General features: G+C 39.7%; 1 protein-coding gene across 3 annotated transcripts in view; it reads right to left on the reverse strand.

Moving 5' to 3' along the window:
* Nucleotides 1–24956, reverse strand: part of SLF1 (SMC5-SMC6 complex localization factor 1) — a 72385-nt gene that overhangs the window by 42132 nt on the left and 5297 nt on the right. For all 3 annotated transcript variants that reach the window (XM_080678351.1, XM_080678352.1, XM_080678350.1), the window contains exons 2-6: nt 20489–20602; nt 20256–20331; nt 13631–13871; nt 7684–7846; nt 553–696 (exon numbers count right to left, since the gene is read on the reverse strand). In XM_080678351.1, the coding sequence (XP_080534477.1) occupies nt 553–696; nt 7684–7846; nt 13631–13871; nt 20256–20331; nt 20489–20602 (738 nt within the window). The remainder of the gene's footprint in view (nt 1–552; nt 697–7683; nt 7847–13630; nt 13872–20255; nt 20332–20488; nt 20603–24956) is intronic.

Genomic DNA, 24956 nt, shown 5'->3' on the forward strand with positions numbered 1-24956 from the left:
TATGTATATATGTATATATGCTGTCTTAAGGTACATTTTCATTGCTTCAAGTTCCAAGTCCTTCCTGTTTTTTGTTTTCTATTTTAATCAAAATAGAATTCATTTGTGTCATTTAAAAAATTTTATTCTATAGGCAGTAACATACTTGAATTTAGACCATAAATTATGAATATATATATATATATATATACATATATATATATATATATATATATATATATATATACATATATATATATATATATTGCTGACAAAAATCCTTTACAAGACACGTTATATTAAACATAGAGAGGAGTTCTAAGTAATCACCATGTGTTGAGATTACACTATGTATTAGGAACTATGTTTCTATATATATAGCATTATTTCAATTAGAATCTCAAAACAGAGACATAAGGTAATATCCTAATATTCTCAAATCATAGACTTTAAAACACTGGGTTCAAATACCAAATGTGATTCCAATACCCATGTTATTTCTACCATATATTACCTCTCAAACAATTTTATAAGATCCAGAAATATACATTTTTTTAGCTAATAAAGTTTTACCTGGATTCTACACATGTTCTCTCTGAAGGCATCTTTCATTTCAAGAAAACCCACATCTTTCCTGGAATCTTTGTTTTTTTCTTGATTGCTATGTTTAGTCCAAATAGAATTGGTTTGGGAATCTTCATCATTTTGAATTTCTTTCTGTATGTATATAAAAATGGTTTAGGCAATCAATTAAGTATAATTTTAACATAACTGTACTTCTTATAGTATTCAACTTTATCTATAACTGCAAAATACTTTGATAGCCAAACAAGTAGATAAAATACACTCTCCCAAATTAAAGATTATTAAACCCTAGTGAATTCTTTCAGGGAAAAATCATTACAACAAAGGTTGTGAATAATAAAGTGATTTCTGTATATCTCAACAAAAACTAGTGCCTTGTTGCTCTAGTAGCAATACTTTTTACAATTAATCATTAACAAAACTATTTTATCTAGTCTGTCCAAATTTACATCAAAATTTTTCAGATTACAGATTAATTCTCACAGTATTTTTCAGTTTTTTACTGATAAGACTTCTCATTTGCAAGAATATCACACATCGAGAGGAAAAGAGGCTGAGTAATGGCTGAATTCACAGCTCTGATTTTATCTGAATAGCAATAAATAATTAGCTTCACCCAACTCTATTTCAAACGTATTTCTCTTGCCAAGAAATCCAAACTGACTCACAAACCACCTACCACTAATTTAAAAAATATTTGCATATACATAATTCTACAAGTTTAGTAGAATAAAAAGTTGGAAGTAAAGATGAGTTCATGACAATTCCCAAATTGTACTTATGAAAGGGCAGAGATTCACTATTTTTACACAAAGAGTATAGAAAACCACTGTCCTCCTAGGGAATAATTATGATATAAGCCAAAGTGTGGTAAGCCTATGGTGTGATCTTTTGTTCCATTTCACTTGGAAAAGCTTCCTATGTGGACACGAGGGCCCTTTAGCAGGCTACAATCCTGCAGAGAATGATACCCGAGAGTAGTTGACTAAATTTCTTCAATTATTCAGGAAAGTGAAATTAAAAACTAAGAAAAATGAAGACATTTATTCCTTCCTATTCCTAGCATCAAGAAAATAATTACTCTGAATGTACAAAGAACAATTTCTGTTGTGGACAACTTGAAGTGGAATCAAAGTTGTAGAAGAAAAGCTTGACATCAAAATGAAGTTAACTATTTTCTACTCAGAAGTGATCATAAAATGCCTTTCCTATTTGGACTGAATGATAATGAACTCCTAGCTATCTATGCCAGAACTTATAAAACAATGTATTCTAAAAACAAAAATAAGTTAGAAATTATTTACTTTTTTTACTAGATAAACTATTGCTTTCCTCAGAATCTGAATCTGAATGTTTACAGATTACTGCAAAGAAGATTGTGGATAAAACATATTACATATTACACTTTAATCATTTCCATGAAAAATAAAAATTCAGGTACTTTACTAATCTGTGTAGTTAAGAATGACTTTCATTCTGTTGACAGTTAATTCTACTTTTAAACTGTTCAGACAGATAAATCAGGATGCTTCTGGCTGCAATAGAAAACCAACTCAAACTAAAAAACATGGAAATGTACTACCTCACAGAATGGCAATGTGGTCTAGTACTAAGGTTTCAGGGTTGGTTAATCCACAACTCAAGTATCTCAACAAGGGTCCAAATTCTGTCTCTATACTTCTCTGTCTATACAGTTAGGCTACTTTTCCTCATAGTCAAAGAATGGCTGCTAGTGGAAACATTTAGGTTACATTCTCCCATCTTCGTATCTTGTAGGAGCAGATTGCTGGTGATTCTCTTTTCAGAATGAAGAATAAACTTCCCAGAATCTCTTCTATACCTCTTTTCATGTTCCATGGATCAGAACTGGTTCATATGGCCATTCCTAACCCAATCACTTTCAAGGGCAATAAGATTATTTGCAGTTCAAGCAGGTCCATCCCTTGAGCTCAAGTCAAATTTCCACTCTACAATGCTGCTATTCAGCAGGGAAAGATCTATAATAATAAGTGTAATATGCTAATTAGGCTGGACGTCCTTGCGGACGACCTTCCGGACGAAACCGGGGCTGCAGCTGTAGGATCCCACCACAGCTGCAAGGGAGGGATTCAGGCAGCCGCCACGGCTGCGAAGGCCTACTCTTGCACGAATTTCGTACATCGGGCCTCTAGTAATTATATATTTCATCTACTCTTGGAAGACTCAAAGGTTTTTCAAAGGTTATGTTTGTTAACAAAGATGAAATGAGAACTCATGTGCCAGGCTTTATGCAAGATGATTCAGATATAACTATGGAAAAGATAGATATCATCCTTGATGACATGGTACTTTTGGTTTAGATGGGGAAACAGACATTAGCTAAGTAATCAGGCAATTAATTAATTATGATCATAATGAATAGTATAAAGCAAAATAATTCTATAAGAACACATAATAAGTGAACCTAACTTAATACAGTGATCAAGAGTATTTTTTAAACAGGCAATATTATTACCAGAACCTGAATGATGAGCACAGGGAGTGAGAGAGTATGGGAAAAACCTTGCCAGTCAAAGAATATACCTTTTGAAAAGTCACTGAGTTATAAAATAGCTTGGCCTATTAAAAAACTGGGAGAAAACAGTTTTATTACAGTAAAGCAAGCATAGAAAAAAGTGAAGCAGGATATAGTTCAAAAGGTAAGAGTGACAGGAATCCTATGGAAACTTGTAAGCCATGTAGAGGTTTAGAATTTTATCCTAAGACAATGGGAAGCCATTGGATGGTTTGTTTGTTTATTTATTTATTTTTGTTAATCCTCACCTGAGGATATTTTTCCACTGATTTTTAGGGAGAGTGGATGAGAGAGGGAAAGATAGAAACATCAATGTAAGAGAGAAACATCTATGGGTTGCCTCCTCGATGAGCCCCACCAGGGTTCAGGATGGGGAGGAGTCTGCAACCAAGGTTCGTGCTCTTGACCAGAATCAAACCTGGGATCCTTTGGTCCACAAGCTGACACTCTATCCAGTGAGCCAGACCAGCTAGGGTCACTGGATGGTTTAAATAGGAGAATGACAGGATCAGAATTGTTTTAAAAAGAATATTTTGGCTGTTCCTTCTGAATGAAGCAGCATGGACTAGATAAAGGAAAGATAAGAGTAATTAGGAAATGAGCAGGAGTATAAAAGTAAAGTACCAGAAAGACTAATTAGGAGTCGACTCCAGGAGCACAGGGTAAAGAGGATAAACTAAATATCGTCTATATATATAAAAGGCTAAGTGTCCGTCCATCTGACCGGTAGCTATGATGCACACTGACCACCAAGGGGCAGACAATCAACGCAGGAGCTGCCATGATGTGTACTGGCCATTTACAAAGAAACGGCACCACTGACCTGGCACTGACAAACCAACACTCGGCTTCCCCCAAGTGGGACACAGGCCCTGAAACCACCCCGGAGCAACACCCCACCAAATCGCAGCCAACACTGCCAAGACCCCATGGCGCAAAATGCGGCCCATAGCACAGACCAGCCTGGAAATGGTCGCTGTGTGCTCCAAATAATAACATCATGTAGCAACGCCTTGCTTCCTCTCCCTAGCAACTAGCCTCCTTGGAGTTTCTTCACCCCAGGAATATGACTTGCTTTATAGCCAGGTGAAAACATTTTATAGTTTAAGCAAATGTTTGTGAAGCGTTTTCATGTGCCTCATCTCATTTGACCCTCACAGAAGTCCTGGAGTAGTTAGATAGGAGACTCTGTAGAATCCTATTTTCTTTTCATTATCCAGTACACGGAGATTTAGAAAGTTTAGAATCTTGACCCGATTGAAAAGAAAAAATAGTGGAACTTGAAAACGACTTCAGGTTTTCTCACTGCGCAGAATATAGTCAAACACTGCTACAGTTAAATATTTTACCCTTTGTTCTCCCTGTGTGATCTACAATAATAATCTGCTTAGTGTCAATATTTACTGCTGTTGCTGACAATTACCTAAAAGAGAAGTTGGGGTGCTTCACTGGAAAAAGTTTAGCTAAGTCAGAAAGCAGGTCTAATTAAGCAAGTTTATTCTATATCCTATATAATAAAAGGCTAATATGCAAAAAGACTAAACAACTGAACAACCAAACAACCGGTCGTTATGATGTGCGCTGACCACCAGGGCTGTGCATGGAACACGGCAGGCACTGGCAGCAGGCGGCTGAGTGCGGAACATGGTGGGTGTCAGCTGTGGCGGAAGAGTGTAGCAGGTGAGCCAGGGTGCCAGATCAAGGCAGAATTCCAGTCGTTGTCATCGGGGCAAGCCTCTGGTGGTTACTGAAAATACTTTGCTCCCGCGTGCCCTGGTCCCGCCCGGTGCTCACACCTGCTGCCGGCACCAGCCCCACTCGCACCCGCTGCCAGTGCTGGAGCCACTACTTGCACCCGCTGCTGGTGTCTGGCGCCGGCCCCAATCACTTGGTGCCATCAGCGGGTGTGAGCGGCGGCTGCCAGCTCCTATCACTCCTCAGGGCTTCACCACTTCCCCTTGCTGCTGAGGGGCGTATCAGAGCCGACAGCCACCTCTTGCACCCGTTGTCAGCGACAGCCATGCTCACACCCACTACTGGCACTGGAGCCACTGCTCGCACCTGCTGCTGGCGCTGGCCCCAATCTCTCCGCGCCACCAGCAGGTGTGAGCAGGGCCAGTGCTGCCATCAGTGCATGGGAGCAGTGGCGGCAGCTGCAGGGCTGCAGGCAGACAGGACCAGGAGGGGGGTGCTGCAACAGGAGGGGCTGGTTGGGGTTCAGAGGATGGACCGAGACCTGGCCCTGTGCCCCCAGCCTTGTGGCCCACAGTTCCTTTCAAGGTGCACGGATTTGTGCACTGAGCCCCTAGTATATATATAAAAGGCTAAGTTGACTTGCACGTGCGCGATACACATAAAGCTCTTGCTGGTGCCAATAGCATGCATGTGTTTCAATCTGTCATTGTCGATCATGAATTTGGATGACACTTCTATTATAGACAAAGGGCAAATAGTGATATTACTAGGTGTACCGGTTAATAATTCAGATTTTTTTCAATAGATGGAGTTACACATATGTTGATATATATGCGATTTGATATGTATGCTATTTTGTGGTACTGACAGCAAGCTTCAAAAGTTCATATGTCAAATTTGCTGAAGGTGTTAACATCATAGATACTTTTACACTTAAAAATGTTGAATTTCGTGCCAAAAAAAGAGCATTTGTGGGAAGTTTTAATTCATTACTTTATTTTGAAGAAAAAGTTATCATGTACTTCAGGAAGCTTATGGTGAACATGCTCCATCTCAAGATACTTGTGAATGCTGGTTTAAACACTTTAAAAGTGATGATTTCAATGTGAAAGACACAGAACACCCAGGTCAACCGAAAAGTTTGAAAACCAACAATTACAAGCATTATTGGATGAAGATGTGTGTCAAACTCAAAAACAACTTGCAGAAAGATTAAACGTTGCTCAGCAAACAATTTTTGATTGTTTAAAAGCAATGAGAAAGATTTTAAAGCAAGGAAAATGGGTGCCACATCAACTGAATGAAAGACAAATGGAGAACCGGAAAGTCATCAGTAAAATATTGCTTCAATGGCACAAAATAAAGTCTTTTTTGCAACGAATTGTGACTGGCGATGAAAAGTGGATTTATTTTGAGAATTCCAAATGCACAAAATCATGGGTTGATCCAGGTCAACCATCAACATCGACTGCAAGACCAAATCGCTTTGGAAAGAAGACAAGGCTCTGCCTTTAGTGGGATCAGGAAGGTGTGGTGTATTATGAGCTTCTAAAACCAGGTGAAACAGTTAATACTGATTGCTACCAACAACAAATAATCAATTTGAACCATGCTTTGATCATGATATGACCAGAATGTGCCAGAAGACACAGCAAAGTAATTTTGCTTCATGATAAAGCACCATCACACACTTCAAAACCAGTTAAACACACGTTAAAAGATCTTGCCTGGGAAGTATTAACCCACCCGCTATATTCACCAGACCTTGCTCCTTCAGATTACCACTTGTTTCAATCCATGGCACACACACTTTCTGAGCAGCACTTCAAAACGTACGAAGAAGTAGAAAATTGGGTCTCTGAATAGTTTGCCTCAAAACAAGAAAAGTTCTATTGGGACGGTATCCACAAATTACCTGAAAGATGGGGGAAATGTGTACGATCGATGGACATTACTTTGAATAAAGCACTTTTGATGTTTCTCTTGAAATTATTGTGTTTTCTTTGATTACAAAATTCGCCATTATTAACCGGTACATCCAGTAAAGTATTTCTTCTAGTTAATTTCTTTTCAATGTGCATGAATCGTGCACCAACACACTAGTAATAGTATAAAAGGAGAAACATAGCTTGCTTGAAGAGGTATTTGAAATAAAATCAATAAAACTTGGTAATTGATAACTGGGGAATAAGGGAAAAGAAGGTTTTAGGGTGATTCCCAGGACTCTAACATAAATTATTAAACACTTATGGTATATATTGAGGTGAGAAATACTGAAGGAGGAGCCAGTTTTTCCTGGGAGATCAAGTTTCAGTGTTTAGACATACTGAGGTTTCTCTTCTATCTTAAATGATCCCTCTTTAAGATTCTTCTTTGTTTAATTCCAGAGGGTTTCTTCTAGAGTTGTTCCCATTTGAACTACTTAAGGAGTAGTATTTGTACGAGAAGAGGGAGGTAGAAAAATAGAACAGAAAAATATTTTTAAATCCTTAGAAGTAGCTCCCTTTTTTTCCAAATGGTACAAAATAACCCAAAAATTCACATATGATACTATAGTCCAGTTATTTTATTTATACCTACATTAAAACACTTAAAATTATTTTGTAGTAAATATCACTAAAGCACTTGAAAACAAAAATAGAAACTCAAATTAAGACAATTTTAAATTGAATAAGCAAGTTTCTGTTGGAATTATCAAAAGTATTCTTGAATACTTAAATCACTAAGAGCAACTACCTTAAAATGTCATTTTAGTTACTTTTACTCATTATATTTTCAAAATTCAGAACATAATTTTATTGTGTATTACTATATCATTATTTTATTTCAAAAAAAAGCTTTAGAAAATGTCTACTATTTATTTTACTTACCTCTAACAGAAAATCCCCTAGATATTGAATGGGATAAAATGGACCCTTAAAGTTATCTTTTTCTTGCTCAGCCTTGATTCTTGCATTACTGGCAATCACATGAGTTATTCCAGTTGGTGAACTTTTTGGTAAAATAACATTTGCTTTTCCAGCCTCCAAAACTCTAAATAAAAATGTAAACAATTTAGAAAGTATTTTTAAAATAAATACATTCAGTCAAATTATCTAAATCAATAACTTCCTTACAGTAGCAGTGCAATTTCCTGAAAGGAGTTATATTCCTTTGGGGTATTTGAGTGCCATGAAGGATAATTATTGCAATGATTATAAGTTGCTCAAGCAAATGTTTAAGAAATTGGGCTATTCATTCTACTTATCAATTTCTTGATACAGGAGAAATTAAAATCCAAGAATATTAAATTCACTTCTTAAGGAAAAGTCACCTTAATTAGCCAAAGAAATAATGAAAGAAGTCTATGGAACTAGCTACTTCAGAAGGCAACATACCTCCAAGAAAATCATTCTGAACCACAAAAAAATGGAACTAGTTGCCAACCTTCTAATAATTAGGCTTTGAAAAAGTTTAACTTCCTATCTAATAAAAGAGTAATATGCAAATTGACTGTACCTACGCTACACTCACCAGCCACACCCACCAGCCAATCAGGAGCAAGTATGCAAATTAACCCAACCAAGATGGCTGTAGCCACAGAGCAAGCAGGCTTGGGTTTCCCTGGCAATGGAAGAAGCCAAGCTTCCTGCATACCCTGGCCGGCCCAGGACTCCACTCAAGGCTACAAAGTTTAAATTATAGAAGATAAATAAATCCCAACAAAAATGGCAGCAGCCATGGAGCTGGAGAGAGCAGGAGGCTTGGGTTTCCCCGGTGATGGAGGAAGCCAAGCTTTCTGCCCGCCCTGGCCTGCCCTGGCCTCCGCTCAAGGCTACAAAGTTTCAATTATAGAAGATAAATAAATCCCAGATCCCAGGGCCTCCACTTGGGGCGCCGGGGGGCGTGGCAGGCCTGCAAACTACCACAGGCCCCTCACCCAGGCCACTCCACGCCCCAAGGGAACCCCCACCCTGATCCGGGACACCCTTCAGGGCAAACCAGCCGGCCCCCACCTGTGCACCAGGTCTCTATCCTATCTAATAAAAGAGTAATATGCAAATTGACCATCACTCCAACACACAAGATAGCTGCCCCCATGTGGACATAGATGGCTGCCAAAAGATGGCCAGCAGGGAGGGCAGTTGGGAGGGACTAGGCCTGCAAGGGAGGACAGTTGTGGGTAATCAAACCAGCAGGGGAGGGCAGTTGGGAGGGACCAGGCCTACAAGGGAGGGCAGTTAGGGGCAAACAGGCTGGCAGGGGAACAGTTAGGCATCAATCAGACTGGCAGGGGAATGGTTAGAGGGTGATCAGGCTGGCAGGCAGAAGCAGTTAGGGGCAATCAGGAAGGCAGGCAGGTGAGCAGTTGGGAGCCAGGGGTCCCAGATTGGAGAGGGTGCAGGCTGGGCTGAGGGACACATCCCCCCATGCACAAATTTTGTACACCAGGCCTCTAGTTAATCTATATTAAAAAATACTTTACATTTAGATTTAGAAGACACACAGACATACATATCCCAAAATCATGAAAGTTCTGATTCTGTTTAAGAATTTAGAAAGCTACAAGAGAACACTGCTAACACCTAACAATGAGAAAAAGCCAAATAATCTACAAAAATCATAATTTTTCCTGAATCTGTCTGAGAACTAAGGTAACAAGACAATCAAGAAACTGAATTTCCATCGAGTAATAAGCATCTTTGTGAAGAGACTGAACACCCAAACTAGTATTTTATTTTTGCCCGAGCACAGGAGAGAAGTTATTAACATAAAATCTAGCAAGAATCAATAAATTTTTTAAAATTTAAGGCCAAGTGAAGGTAGCATGACAGTTTAGTATAACTAGGAGTCTCTGGCCCTCTTACTTGTAAACCTCTTTGCCACAGACCTCCATTAAGTATTCATGAAAGAGTGTTGGTGCAGGTAACAAAGGAAGCCCCTATTGGTAGCACAGATGGGCCAGCTGGGTCGTGCTGCCACCAAGTAATAGATCTAAAACCAGATCCACTTCCCTGGATCCTTCTCTCGTATAAACAAAAGCCTTAAGCCATTTGGGTAAGGTAAGAAAGTTTCCTATCTTCAGAATTCAGGAAAGGTGCACTCTTGTGATGGAAGAGTGGAAGTAAAACCCATCTGCCTCTGGAGGGATAGAAAAACCTGCTGTGCAGCCCAAAAACAGGTCCACTGTTTCTGACTGAAGGGTAGAAGCAAAAGCCATCTGTTCCTGGAAGAGGGGCAGGAATGCAACTAGGGTTTAGGATCCTGCACCAATACAAACTAGCGATCTAATACTGGGTAGTGGTTAAAAATTCTTTCTTGCCAAAGGCCCTGACCATAGGTAGCAGGCAAGAATATGGCTGCCTTGGGGGACTGAGACACAAACACTGAGAAAGTACCAACCAGGGACCAAGAACACAAAGAATGCTTAAGAAAAGAGCTTATCCAGCAGAACTGACAATAAACACATCCTTAACCCCACCCCAGAAATGAGCAACAAAGCAAGAGACAAACAGTATGAAGAGAGAGTCCTTTCGGGGGTCCTTTTAAGAGTCTGTTCAGTAGTACAGGTGAGAGTGAAGAAAGAAAGAAAATTAAAAACTTTCTAGAACCCCAGGCTGCACACTAAGCCCAAAGAAACTGTAGCCCATTGCTGCAGTAAATTGAAATGATGCATTGAAGGTGACTATAGCATTAACAAAACCCCAAAACAACCACCACTAAACAACTCGACCACCCCTACTAACTGTCTTACAGAAGAGGAAGAATATATTTTTGGATATAAATATTATTTACCTCTTCTGTATATGATGTCTATGCATACAATAAAAAATACAAGACATACACAAAAAGCAAAGGGGGGGGGGAATTACTGCCAAGAGATAAAGAAATAAATAGCAGAAAGATGATCCAGATGTTGAGATTGTCAGAAAGTGACTTTAAAATAACTTTGACTGACATGGAAAAGGATATAGGAAAAGAGTGAACAATCTACATGAGGAGATAATGAATTTAGGAGAATATTTTTTAAAAATGGTAGAAATAAAAGATACTATATTAAACAGACAATCCAACCTCAGAGGGAAGGCTTAAGGGCAAGAGAGATCAACCAAAGGACTTGTATACCTGCATATAAGCAGAACCCATGGACACAGACAGTAGGGGGGGATGGGGACGACTGGGGAGGGGTCAATGGGGGAAAAAGGAGACATATGTAATACTTTAAATAATAAAGAACTTTTTAAGAAAGATACTATATCAAAGAAGAATTTCTTTGATAGACTTATTAACAGACTGCCCATAACTGAGGAAGGAATATCTGAACTTGATGATAGGGCAATAGAAATTATATAACTGAAACACACACACACACAAAAAAAAACAGAACAAAGCAGGCAAAAAATGTGCGACAGAACCACATGTTCCAAAATATAGGGATAGCACTCCAGAAGGAAAAGAACACAATAGAATAAATATTTAAAAGAATTTTCCATAATTAATATCACACACACAAAAATCTGAATGTGTTCAAGAAGCTCAGAGAACCCCAAGCAAATAACATAAACACAGATAACCAATAATAAACAAATAAACAACACACACACACACACACACACACACACACACACCTGGACACATAATCAAACCATTAAAGAGCAAAGGCCATATTGCTTTTTAGATTTTAATTTCTAATTGCTCATCATTAGCATATAAAAACACAATTTTTATATAGTGAGTTATCCTGTGATCTTGCTAAATTCACTAATTAATACAATAACATTTTTTCAGTAAATTATTTAGTATATGACCATGGCTTTCAGGATAAAAGCAATATTTCATATTTTTTCTTTACAACTCTAGGCTCTTATTTATTTTCTTTGCCTTATTGCACTGGCTAATACCTCTGGTAAAATGCTGAATAGAAGTGGTCACAGTAAGCATGCTTTGTCTTGTTCCCAATTATGGAGGAAAAATATCCATGATTTTAAGTTTAGATTTTGTCATACATATAATTTATCAGGTTGAGGTTATAAAATTCTTATCAAAACATTTGCAAATAGAATCAGCAAGTATTAAAAATGAATAATACTACATGATAAAGTAGAGTTTATCTCAGGAGTATCAGTTTGGTTTAACATTTAAAAATTGACAAAATAATTTAGCATATTATCAGAATAAAGGAAAAAGCTAATTGTCTCAATAGATATAAAAAATTTTCAAAAATGTCCATTTATAATAGCATCCCAAAACAATAATAAGTACCTAGAGTTAAATTTAACAAAATATGTGCTAAACTTATACAATGAAAACTATAAAACATTAACATCAGAAATTAAAAAAAGATTTTTAAAAAGAAATTTAAAAAGACTTGAAGGAATATACTATTTGTTGAGAGAACAACTCAATATTGTTAAGCTCTCAATTCTCTCCAATTTGATCGTAACTTCAATCCCAATCCCAATCACAGCTTGTATTTTTGTACAAATTGACAAACTGATTCTAAAATGTGTACAGAAATATAAAAGATCCACGTCACCAAAACAAATTTGAAAAAAGAGAATCCTGGAGGATTTATACTACCTGATTTAAAGACTCATTATAAAGCTACAGTAATTAAAACAGTGTGTTGTTAGTATAGGTAGAGACAGTTATCAATGGAACAGAATAAGAAATCCAGAAACAGACCACACAAATATGGTCAACTGATTTCAACAACGCCAAGGTAACTACAAAGCAACTGGAACCCTCATACGTTGCTAATGAGTTTGTAAAATGGTACAACTACTTTAGAAAACGGTTTGGCATTTTCATATAATGTTAAGTGCACAAAGGCCCTTTGAGCCAGCAATTTCATTCCTAGGTATTTACTCAACAGGAATGAAGACTTGTCTACCTGAAGACTTGTACTCAATGTTCATAGCAGCTTTAACCACATTAGAAAAAACAAACAAAAAATTCCACAAAAGTCCATCAGTGGTTGAGTAATAAATGGGTTGTGATATATCCATAGAGTAAAATACCACTCAGCAACAAAAAATAAACTGCTGATTCACACAAGGTAGACAAATCTCAAAATCAACTGAGTATATACAATATGATCCCATTTATATAAATCACTCAAGGAAAATAACAAATCTAATCTACAGTGACAAAAGAAATCACTGGTTGTCTGGTATTGGCGGAGCAGAATTAAATGTACAAGGACACAACAAAATGTTGTACTGTTAATGTTACAGATCAGAGTGTAGTGGGGTTAACATAGATGTACAACTGATTTGTCCAAACTCATCAAAAATAGTTTGTTCAAACTCATCAAAATGAACACTTAAAATGTGTGGATGTTATTATCTATAAATTACACTTTAGTAAAGGTAAAGTCTTTGCAACTCATCCCCACCAAAAGTCATGGCAATCTTATAATTAGTTTACCCAATAAGAAGCCTTTTTAAAAAATGATATAAAAGATTTAAAAACATGGAATGATGGAAACAGTATTAACCATGAAAAATGCACTATATAAACCCAGAACAAAGCCTCTGTGATAACATATTTCACTTGCAAAAATGTAACTGCTTTAAAACTTTAAAAAAAAAACAAAAAACATGGGAAGTAAAATAAAGACCACAAAAATAATTTGAAGCAATACTATAAAATACATTTTGTTCCATTAGATACGTATACTTAAATGTTAGAATGGCTTAAGTAGGAAATCAAAGAGTAAACCACATGGCTCACTTTAATTAAACTAATAATTGCAAAGAAATACAGAAAGGTATTCAAGCAAACCAAAACTGTTTTCTCATGAATTGCTTTAGCTTTTATAAGGTCTTATCTTACCTTACAAGAGAATCACTTCGCTTATCAGCTCTAACAAGGAGGACAACTTTCCATCTGTGAAAGGCTCCTGGAGCACCAGTGCGTTTCAGTTCTTCACGCCATCTTTTAGGTGCAGATTGCATTTGAGGTGAATAATGGGAATCTTTTTCAATTTTATATCCCCATTCGTAAGTTGTTTCATCAAGCCATCTTCCACTTTTGGCACTATGAATTATGTAGTCCTTAGTTAGTACCCACTTTCCTAAAAAGTAAATAAGCTGTCAATAAGAATTTTGGTTCTGATAAGTGATAAACAATAAAAATCAAATATCAAATAGAATTTAATCTTTCTGAAAACTAAAGACACAAATAAATGGAAGCATATACTGTACATATGGACAGGAAGAATTAGCACTGCTAAAATGTCCACACTGCCCAAAGCCATCTACATTTTCAATGCAATCCCTACCGAAATAGCAATCTCATTTTTCACAGAACTATAACAAGTGATCCTAAAATTTATTTGGAACCACAAAAGACCCTGAATAGACAAAGCAATCTTGAAAAAGAAAAAGAAAGTATATTACAAGGCTATAGCAATCAAAACAGCATGGTACTGGAGTGAAAACAGACACATAGATCAATGTAATGTAAGAGAGAGCCCAGAAAGAAACCCATGGTTATAGGATAAATTAATTTATAATAAAGAAGTCAAGAATATCCATTGGGATAAATAGATTATCTTCAATAAATGATGTTGGGAAAACTGGATATATGAAAAAAAAACCCACGAAATTAGGCCACTTTCTTATACCATACACAAAAATAAACTAAACATAGATTAAAGACTTAAATATATAAACCCAGAACCATAAAACTCCTAGAAGAAAACACAGGCGATATTTTTTTGGATATATCTCCTAAGGCAAAGACAATAAAAGCAAAAATAAACGAATGGGACTACATCAAACTAAAGATTTTGCATCGCAAAGAAAACTATCCACAAAACAAAAAGGCAACTTCCTAAATCAGAGAAGATATTTGCAAATGATATATTCAATAAGGGGTTAATATCCACAATATATAAGGAACTCATACAACTCAACACAATCCAATTAAAAAATTAGCTGAGGGCCGAAACCGGTTTGGCTCAGTGGATAGAGCGTCAGCCTGCGGACTGAAGGGTCCCGGGTTTGATTCCAGTCAAGGGCATGTACCTTGGTTGCGGGCACATCCCCAGTGGGAGGTGTGAAGGAGGCAGCTGATCGATGTTTCTCTCCCATCGATGTTTCTAATTCTCTATCCCTCTTCCCTTCCTCTCTGTAAAATATCAATAAAATATATTTAAAAAAAATTAGCTGAGGACCTGAATACACATTTCTCCAAAAAGGACATATAGATGGCCAACAGATACATAAAAATACGCTAAAGGTCACTATCATCAGAGAAATGCAAATGAAAATCAAATGAGGTATCACCTCACACCTGTCAAAATGACTGCTATTAATAAATCAACAAGTATAGGTAAAAAGGTGAAGAAAAGGGAACCCTAGTGAACTGTTGGTAGGAATGTAAACTGGTGCAGCCACTATGGAAAACAGTATGGAGGCTCCTCAAAAAATTAAAAATAGAACTATCATATGAAGAAACCCAAAACATTAATAAGACATATGCAACCTATGTTCATTGCAACATTATTTACAATAGCCAAGACATGAAACAAGCAACTTTAGTGTCCACTGACAGACAAATGAATAAAGATATGATGTATACACACACACACAAACACACAAAATATTACTCAGCTATAAAAAAAAATGAATCTTTCAATTTGCAATAGCATAGATGGGCCTAGAGCAGCCATGGGAAAACTATGGCCCGCGGGCCGGATCCGGCCCATTCGGCTGTTCTATCTGGCCCATGGAGCCGAAAGAGCGGAGGGTTCTCTTGCTCTCCCCTCCGCTCCTTTACTTTTAATTTATATTAGTTCACACAAACACTCCATCCATGCTTTTGTTCCGGCCCTCCAGTCCAGTTTAAGAACCCATCGTGGCCCTCGAGTCAAAAAGTTTGCCCACCCCTGGCCTAGAGCGTATTGTGCTAAGACAAATGTCAGACAGAGAAAGACAAAATGCCACATGCTTTCACTTATATGTGGAAACACCTAAAAAATTAAATCAACAAAGAAAACAGAAACAAACTCATTGATAGAACAAATTGATGGTTGCCAAATGGAAGAGGTTTGGAGGAATAGGCAAAAAAGGTGAAAGGAGCCCAGCCAGCGTGGCTCATGAACCAGGAGGTCACAGTTCAATTCCCGGTCAGGGCATATGCCTGGGTTGTAAGCTCTATCCCCAGTGTAGGGTGCAGGAGGCAGCCGAACAATGATTCTCTCTCACCATTGATTTTTCTCTCTCTATCTCTCTTCTTCTCTGAAATCAATAAGTATGTTTTTAAAAAATCATAAAAGGGAATGAAAGGTATGAATTGTCAGTTATAAAAACAGTCATGGGAAGGTCAAGTACAGCACAGGGAAAATCTATAATAATAAAAGCGTAATATGCAAATTGACTGAATGACCAAACAGCGGAATGACCATCCAGACAACCATGCTATGACACGCACTGATGCCAGGCCAGCCAAGGCGGGTGCAATGTGATTGGTCGTGGACCCCGCCATGGGCCCACGATCGCCCCAAAGAGGGAGGCCCAGGCCATCCTCTGCAGGGCAATCGATGGGGGACTCCACGATCACCCCAAAGAGGGAGACCTAGGCCACTGGCCGGCAGGGCGATTGATGGGGGAAGGGGGGCTCTGCGATTGCACCAAAGAGGGAGGCCCAGGCCACCCTCTGCACAGCAATTGATCGCGGAGCCCTGGCTGGGTGGGCGGGGCCTCCCTCTGCTGAACGATCTATCAGGGAGTCCAGCGATGGATCGACCCAAAGAGGGAGGCCCAGGCTACCTAGCTGGCGGCGCTGCGGCTGGTGGGTGGGGTCTCCCTCTGTGCAGCTATCGATCTGGGGGCCCCGTGATCAATTGCCCCACAGAGGGAGGCCCAGGCCACTGGCCAGCGACGCTGTGGTGGGTCAGCCAGCAATCGCCCTGCAGAGGGAGGCCCAGACCTGCCAAGTGATCGCATTGCACGCCTGTCACCTGCAGAGGGCGGTGACCGATGGCGAGGTGGCAAGGGTGGGGGCAGCGCTGCATAGATGGCAAACAGTGGCAGTGGCGGGGGTGGGGCCAGCTGCCGGCAGCCAGGGGAAGAAAAGCCCTGATAGGTCCTGATCACTGGCCAGGCCTAGGGATCCTACCCGAGAGGTCCCGTATTGTGAGAGGGCACAGGCTGGGCTGAGGGACACCCCCCCTCTGTGGACGAATTTTGTGCACTGGGCCTCTAGTCTATATAATAAAAGCCCAGCAACCTTTATGGCAGAATGACCAGTTGCTATGACGCGCTGGCCACAGGGGCCGCCACCAGCACTGCTGCTGAGCCTGAGGGCCCAGGGCCAGTTGCATGGCTGCTGCTAAGGCGCCAGTAAAGAAGAACGCGAAGGTAGCCAGTGTGAGCATGCAGCTTGAGATGAAGGCTCTGTGGGAAAAATTCAATCAGCTGGGCACCAAGATGATAATCACCAAGACTGGCAGGTCAGGGCACCCCTCTCCCCGCTGCAACCTTCCCCATGTGGCACCAGTCTCGGGCAGCGGGCTTTGGCCCGATCCACACAAGTGAGACTGAGATCCACGTGAGCGAGACTGAGAAGCGGGGTGATGGGGCGCGGTCTGGCCACCTGCAGGTCCCTCTTGGCGCGAGCTAGCTCCTTTGCTCTCCAAGTCCCAGCTCTAGGGACAGCTGCCTGGTGCAGTGGGCCAGAAGGTACTGCTCAGGAGGCCAGGAAGGCGGTGGAGAGAAACCCTGTGGACCTCTGCCGGACCAGCAGCCCAGGACCCGGCACCGCCAGAAACAGACTGGCTCAGAGCACACTGAGCTTGGGGGGAAGGCAGCCGCCTGTGAGGGGCCTTGCCACCAGCCAGCTCCCAGTGGACCCCACCTCAAAGGAAACTCGGTCTTTGGTTCCTTAGTTCAGTCTATCCTGGCTAAAGAGGAGCAGTTGGGCACATTTTAGGGGAGAATTAAGACTCTAAAACAGCGTGTTTTGTTCCATGGAGATTGCTACCCAGTTGTCTTAGGCCTAAATTCCAGGTGATTGTGGGGCCTGGCTCTGCCACTGGGGCCCACGTCTTCCAATTGGCCTGTGTTTGTTGTAAGGGCCCAAAGAGAAGAAGGGGAACAAGTTTTTCGATGCAATGGATTTGACCAACAGACAAAGGCGAGTGCCAGGCTGTGTCTAATGTACACACAGAGACACCAGCTCTGAGTCTGCCTGGCCAAAGGGAGCTCAGGGCCTGTTTGCAGAGCCTTCTGGTGGTTTCTGTTTCCTTGCTGAGGCCATCCTCCCTGGAAAGCCTGGGGCCCATGCTCAGCTCCAGCTCAGTGGGGCTTCTCCAGGCCCCTCCCCCTGGCCAGCCCCGCCCCCCATCGGCCCACCCACCCCAATCGGGGGTAGGAATGGCCGACCAACCTCCAGCGGCCCCTCCTCCTGGCCAGCCTGGCCGAATCGGCCCAATCGGGGCGGGCTGGCCAGACCCCACCCATGCATGAATTCATGCATCAGACCTCTAGTATTTAATAATACTGTAAAAACTATGTCTGACGCCAGATGGGTACTAGATTTGTTGGGGTATATAAAAATCTAATGACTTTATTTACCTTTATCAAGTATATAAAAATCTAATCACTGTGATATATAGCTAAAAATAATATAATGTTGTATATGAACTATATTTGAAAAAAAATTAACCTTATTCAACATGAGACTCAAGCTGGTTACCAACATCATATTTGAATGATGTTGTCTTCCTAAATTTTTTGAGGGCTATAACATGACTGAACATTGTATGTAATATTTCCCATAATTATCATTCTAATTTTTAGTAAATAAAATTCTAATAATCTAATAAAGAGGGAATATGCTAATCGACCTTCACGCCATCGCAAATATGGCAGTGCCCACAGCCAATAAGGAGGGAATATGCTAATTGACTACCCCGCCCTCAAAGAAGGTGGTGCCCACAGCCAATAAGGAGGGAATATGCTAATTGACTGCCACGCCCTGAGAGATGGTGGCGCCCACAGCCAAAAGATGGTGGCGCCCAGTCTCCTCAGCCCCGCCGGGGCAGCAGGTGCGTGGCAAGGCCAGGCCCGCACCCAGGCAGACTCGGCCACTCCGCATGCCTGCCTCTGGAGTCTCCCAGTCCCCTCAGCCCCCCAGCTGCCCAGAGTCGGCCCGAGGTGCAGGCAAGCCTCAGATGTTGGCTTCCCAGCCGCCCAGGGCCAGCCCAAGGCGCAGGCAAGCCTTGGATGGTGGCTGCCCAACCGCCCAGGGCAGGCCCAAGGCGCAGGCAAGCCTTGGATGGTGGCTGCCCAACCGCCCAGGGCTGGCCCGAGGCGCAGGCAAGCCTCAGATGGCAGCTGCCCAGCCACCCAGGGCCGGCTCGAGGTGCAGGCAAGCCTCGATGGTGGCTGTCCAGCCGCCCAGAGCCGCCCAAGGCTCAGGTAACCAGGGCTGACCGAGGCTTGCGCTTCCGGCAGTGGCAGCAGCAGAGGTGTGATGGGGCGTCACCTTCCCCTGATTGCCAGGTCGCCTCCCACCCTGAGGGCTCCCGGACTGTGAGAGGGGGCAGGCTGGGCTGAGGGACACCCCAATCCAGTGCATGAATTTTCATGCACCAGGTCTCTAGTATAGATATAAGGCTTAATAAAATAAAATGTGGTATTACTTAAATTATAATTATTATTATTAAACCCTATTTTGGGTTAGATTTATATTCTTCCTCTTTTGCTAAAAACTTTTCCCATAATGTTTACAGCATTCTTATGCTTTGTAAAACAAATTTATTGAGTTAGAGAATTTTTCAGGGTATTTACAACATTCTATAGTTGCTTTATCTGGGCATCAATGATCTTTTTCAACAGCAGGGACAATGTATGTTTTCATTTATCGAGTTAATAATGAATCCAAGTGTTTTTCTAATAAGTTACTATAAAAATGGTAAATTCACCTGAGTTAAATACATATTTTTTTTGCAACCAGCAGACTAGTCAGATGCCAAATCAATCATAGGAAACTGTAAAAGAAATATCAATGGTGACAAAGAGAGAGGATTTAAAAACCTTAGAAAAATAAAATACCATGATCATTGCTTCATAGAATGGATGAGAGGAGAGGAAGCAGTCAAACAAAAACATTAACTATTTTCAATGATAGATCAAAGAAAAGAAACTTGACCGACAACAGCTGAGACTTCAACAGGTATTTTTAAAAATTTTTGTGGCAAATCTTTCACTTAAAATACTTTTTCTTATATAAAGCACTTACATGAAAATATTTGTTGAAGGATTTCTGCCTAATACATTTGTCATGTTTACAAAGTTTTACTCAGAACAATACAACAAAAAGTATATCAAATATAAGTATTTTCAGAAAAATGTCAACATAAACATGCCATCTTCCTAGGGACTAAGGTACTTTTTCTTTAACATGAATTTTTTTTTTTTCAAAGATGGAGGGAAGGCCATTAACTTACCTGCTGCACAAGCCGCTAAAAATTTTTCACTCTTACATAGGCGTTCAGCTATAAGATGTGTACAATTTTTGTATTTCTGGAAAGAAAAATCCACATGAAAAAAATTTTACTAATATTTCCTATATAACACATTCTTCTTATTCTTACACTATTATGGGGGCATTTTATCATTTTTAGGTCAGTATTTTAATTCTAGTTATTTTACATTTGGTAAGTAAAGTTTCTGTACTCACCTCACTCTTAATAAAAGTACAATCTAGCGTTAAAAGCAATTTTCCTAGAGCTTCCTTTTCTTCCATTTTAAATCCTGTCATCTGAATGATATGCTTTGGGGCACCATCTTCCATCTAACACATACACATAAAGAAGATAACATGTTAAGAGATATTATTCACCAGGTTCACTTTATTATTTTTCCTTATTTATGAGTGCTAAAAATAAACACTGAAACCATTAGATCAGACATATAATGAATTAAACACATAAGACTTAATTATAAATACCAACGTTAAAATTGCTTATGTAAATAGAAATTAGTTTTAAGTCATCTTCTCAAAATGTGACCTTAAGTAAAATGAGATTTTTGTCTGATTTGAACACCGAAAGTTTGCATTACTGCATTACTTTCCACTAAAATACACTGTTGAATGACTATAATTCTTCAGAAATATAGATAATTACATATTATGTTATATAAATATTAGCATATTAGCTTCATTTTAGAAGCACTGTTTTGCTAACAGCTTGTGAAGTACACAAATGCAGTTCACAAAGCAAGTTGTATCTGAGGTGGCACATTTAGTAAGCAAGGCACAACGTTTCCAATTATAATACAATTTTTTATTGTTTACATGAGGTTAGAACTTAAGAAGTAGCTTCTTAGAGAAAATTTAGTTTCTTATTACTGACTAGAGGCCCGGTGCACAAATTCGTGTATGGGTGGGGTCCCTCGGGTGGCCTATGGAGATCAGGCCCCAGCTCGCGCCTGTCCTGCCTGGCACCCTACCTTGGCCTGGTGCTATCCCCTCACCTGGTCCACCATCCCATGTGCAGGGCGAGGTCAGGGCCAGGCCCTCCGCCCGGCTCCCTCAGCACCTGGGAGCTGGGTGGTGGCCCCGCCCCCCATCGCCGCCAGTCGCCGTCTGCGGGGTGATCAGTGGGGTGATCCGGCACCCACTTGTACCCGCCTTGGCCTGGCACCACTAGCTCACCTGCACCACCATCCCACCGCAGTCACGCTCTCGTCGGGGCCCATAGGGACTGGCAGCGCCTCCACTGCCGCCTGCTGCTAGCACCACATCACCAACGCCTGCTATGTTCTGCGCTGCCCCCTGGTGGTCAGCACACATCATAGCAAGCCGTCAAACTCCTGGTATCCCGGTCAAACGACCGCCAGAGGGGACAATTTGCATATTAGGCTTTTATTATATAGGACTAGAGGCCCGATGCATGAAGATTCCTGTAAGAATGGGCCTTCCTTCCCCTGGCTGCTGGCACTGCTTTCCTCCGGCCCAGAGCCGCCTTTCTGCCTTCACTCCGGCCCAGAGCCGCCTTTCCACACTGCCCAGAGGCCCGGAGCTGCTGGGGTGGTGCGGAATGTCTGCATCATCGCCCCGCCCCCGGCTGCTTGGCGCCTGCATATGCAAATTAACCTTCCATCTTTGTTGGGTTAATTTACATACTCACTCCTGATTGGCTGGTGGGCATCGTGAAGGTACAGTCAATTTGCATCTTTCTCTTTTATTAGTGTAGATGAGGAAAGCAGGGATTAAATCAGTGGTTCTCAACCTTTCTAATGCCGCGACCCTTTAATACAGTTCCTCATGTTGTGGTGACCCCCAACCATAAAATTATTTTCGTTGCTACTTCGTAACTGTAATTTTGCTACTGTTAATGAATCGTAATGTAAATACCTGTGTTTTCCGATGGTCTTAGGCTCTACAGCAGCGGTTCTCAACCTGTGGTACCCACAAGTTGAGAACGACCCACAGGTTGAGAACCGCTGCTGTAGAGCCTAAGACCATCGGAAAACACAGGTATTTACATTACGATTCATTAACAGTAGCAAAATTACAGTTACGAAGTAGCAACGAAAATAATTTTATGGTTGGGGGTCACCACAACATGAGGAACTGTATTAAAGGGTCACGGCATTAGAAAGGTTGAGAACCACTGGATTAGAAAAATCGGGATAACTTCCCATTTCTCTAACAATTTTGCCACCAAGCTCTATATTAGTATTTAACTAATGTCATTGACAGAGCAATAGTATTTGCCTTCTTTCAAGGCAATTAAAAATAATTTTACATTTTAAATTCTTTTTAAAAAGTAAACCTCAAAAATTAGCACTGTTTGAACCCAGGACTAGTAACAGACAACTTGTGAAGTAAAAAAGTCCTCTATAGAAATTCTATTTTCAAAGACTAAAATATATACATGTTGGTTTTAAATATATATGGACCACATACAATAAAATTTGAGAGAAAGTATAACTATAAACAAATAAAACATTACCCAGGGTTAAAAATGACCGACCCTGCCCTGACTGGTTTGGCTCAGTGGATAGAGCGTCGGCCTGCGGACTCAAGGGTCCCAGGTTCGATTCTGGTCAAGGGCATGTACCTTGGTTGTGGGCACATACCCAGTAGGGAGTGTGCAGGAGGCAGCTGATCGATGTTTCTCTCTCATCGATGTTTCTAACTCTATCCCTCTCCCTTCCTCTCTGTAAAAAAAATCAATAAAATAAATTAAAAAAATATATATATATAAATAAATAAAAATGACCGACCCTTCATTTCCCTTGCTTAAAGTTTCTAAGAGGAAAAACTTCAGTGAGAGTAAGAACACTTCTGGTTTTTCTCTAGCCTTCATCACTTCCCGGCTTAGAGAGGACAAATTACTTAAAAGAACTAACTGGATATGCTTTGCTCAGCATATCTGTATATTTGCAATGACGTTGCTATTAATGCTTTCTGACATGTCCTAAGGAGCTGCCAGTAGTAGCCTGTACTGACTGCCTGGGTGGGTAAATCAATTCAGAGGTTATATACTAAGAATCACACTGCAGTTGTATATCAAAGTCACCTCCTCCAAAATAATTTTTATTCAATAAAAAAGCTGATACTTTGACCTCAATATACCTTTTATATTTCTCTATTGGTTCCAAAAGAGAAAAAAAGGGTGTATTAACCCTCTAATATCCTAAAATTCAAGATTCAAAATAGACAGTGTCTTTAAGAATAAAACTTTTCAATGAAACAAAATTTTTATAAAGTTATAAGAATCTGGTCAGTACAAAATCAGAAAGTGTACATAATAAGGCCTGGCGTCTTATTAAATAATCATACATGCCAAATACTATCATCAGGAAATAAAATGTATGTAGCTTCTTGCACAATCATCCAATTGTGTTAAGCAATTTTTTAAACCATTTTCATGGGTTGTAAATAACACAGCTCTTGAGTAATAATACCCAGTAATATAGACTGGTAGTACATAAAAACTTTATAAAGAATATGCTATTTTTAAGAAATAATAATGATTTAGTCTGATGCAGAACAGATATTGGCAAACATACAATAAAGCCACATGTGGGTTACAAGGCATATGATCATAACTAGGGAGAAGTGCTTTCATTAATTCTAGAGAGTTATTATTTAAACCAATCACTTAAGCAAATTTCCTTTAGAAAATGATAGGCTCTTTCAGAAATACTAGACAAGTGAAATTCAACATCTGTGAATATCACCTTGGTATTCAAGGGAAAAGGCAAATCTAAATGTTTTTAGAGTTCTTGAAAGGCATTTTATCAGAAAAATATAAGTATTTTAACCATACATATTTTGCCTACTACATATATTTTATGTATCCTAGAGTTTAAATGACTATTTAGGAAGCTATTTCAAGAAATGTTGTCAAAGAAGGGAAGATTTTAATCTGGTGTAGAGAAACCAGTGTTATTTAACATTGGTGTAGAGAAACCAGTGTTATTTAACACTGGTGTAGAGAAACCAGTGTTAAATAATCAGCATATACAGACAGCAATAAGAAAATCACTGTACTGCTACAACTCGAAAAGTTTTACTTAATGTTGTCCTTTAAATTTTATCCTTCTGCTTCCTGAGATTTAAATGTATGTTCTATAGACCTGTGAGAAAAAAAACAATCTAGATCAAATTAATAGCTATTTTATAATTTGAATGTTTATCATTAATAAGGTGACATTTTAACATATTTTGGTTTGATGCAAAGATGATTAAGTTATTTAAACTTACTAGAGTCAGTGTATAATACCAAGTTTTCATCTTAAATTATATTGTCTTTATAATGGAATATACCCACTTTATATATTTAACATTTTCTGTCAAATAGTTCATAGTAAAATAAGAACAGGACCACCTGTGCTTAATAGTAGAAATCAGGAAAGGCTTTGTAAAGCAACTAGTTTCCTTTGAAAAACAATTAAACATGAAACTGAAATTAAATGAGCAAAGAGGAAATGGAAGAAATACAGGGGGAAAAATAGAATGTCCTAATTCAAACATTATGAAAATATGAATATTAAAAAATAATAATCAGAATACATATTTACTCACAAGTTTATCAGAAAAACTGGGCTATTTGCTAAACTTACACAAAATTTTAAATCCCAGTGATGGCACACAGTAAGTAGCACAGATTAAAAAATAAATTCCATTAACC

This window comes from Plecotus auritus (genome assembly GCF_963455305.1).
Source record: "Plecotus auritus genome assembly, chromosome: 7".
In the NCBI taxonomy this organism is placed as follows: Eukaryota; Metazoa; Chordata; class Mammalia; order Chiroptera; family Vespertilionidae; genus Plecotus; species Plecotus auritus.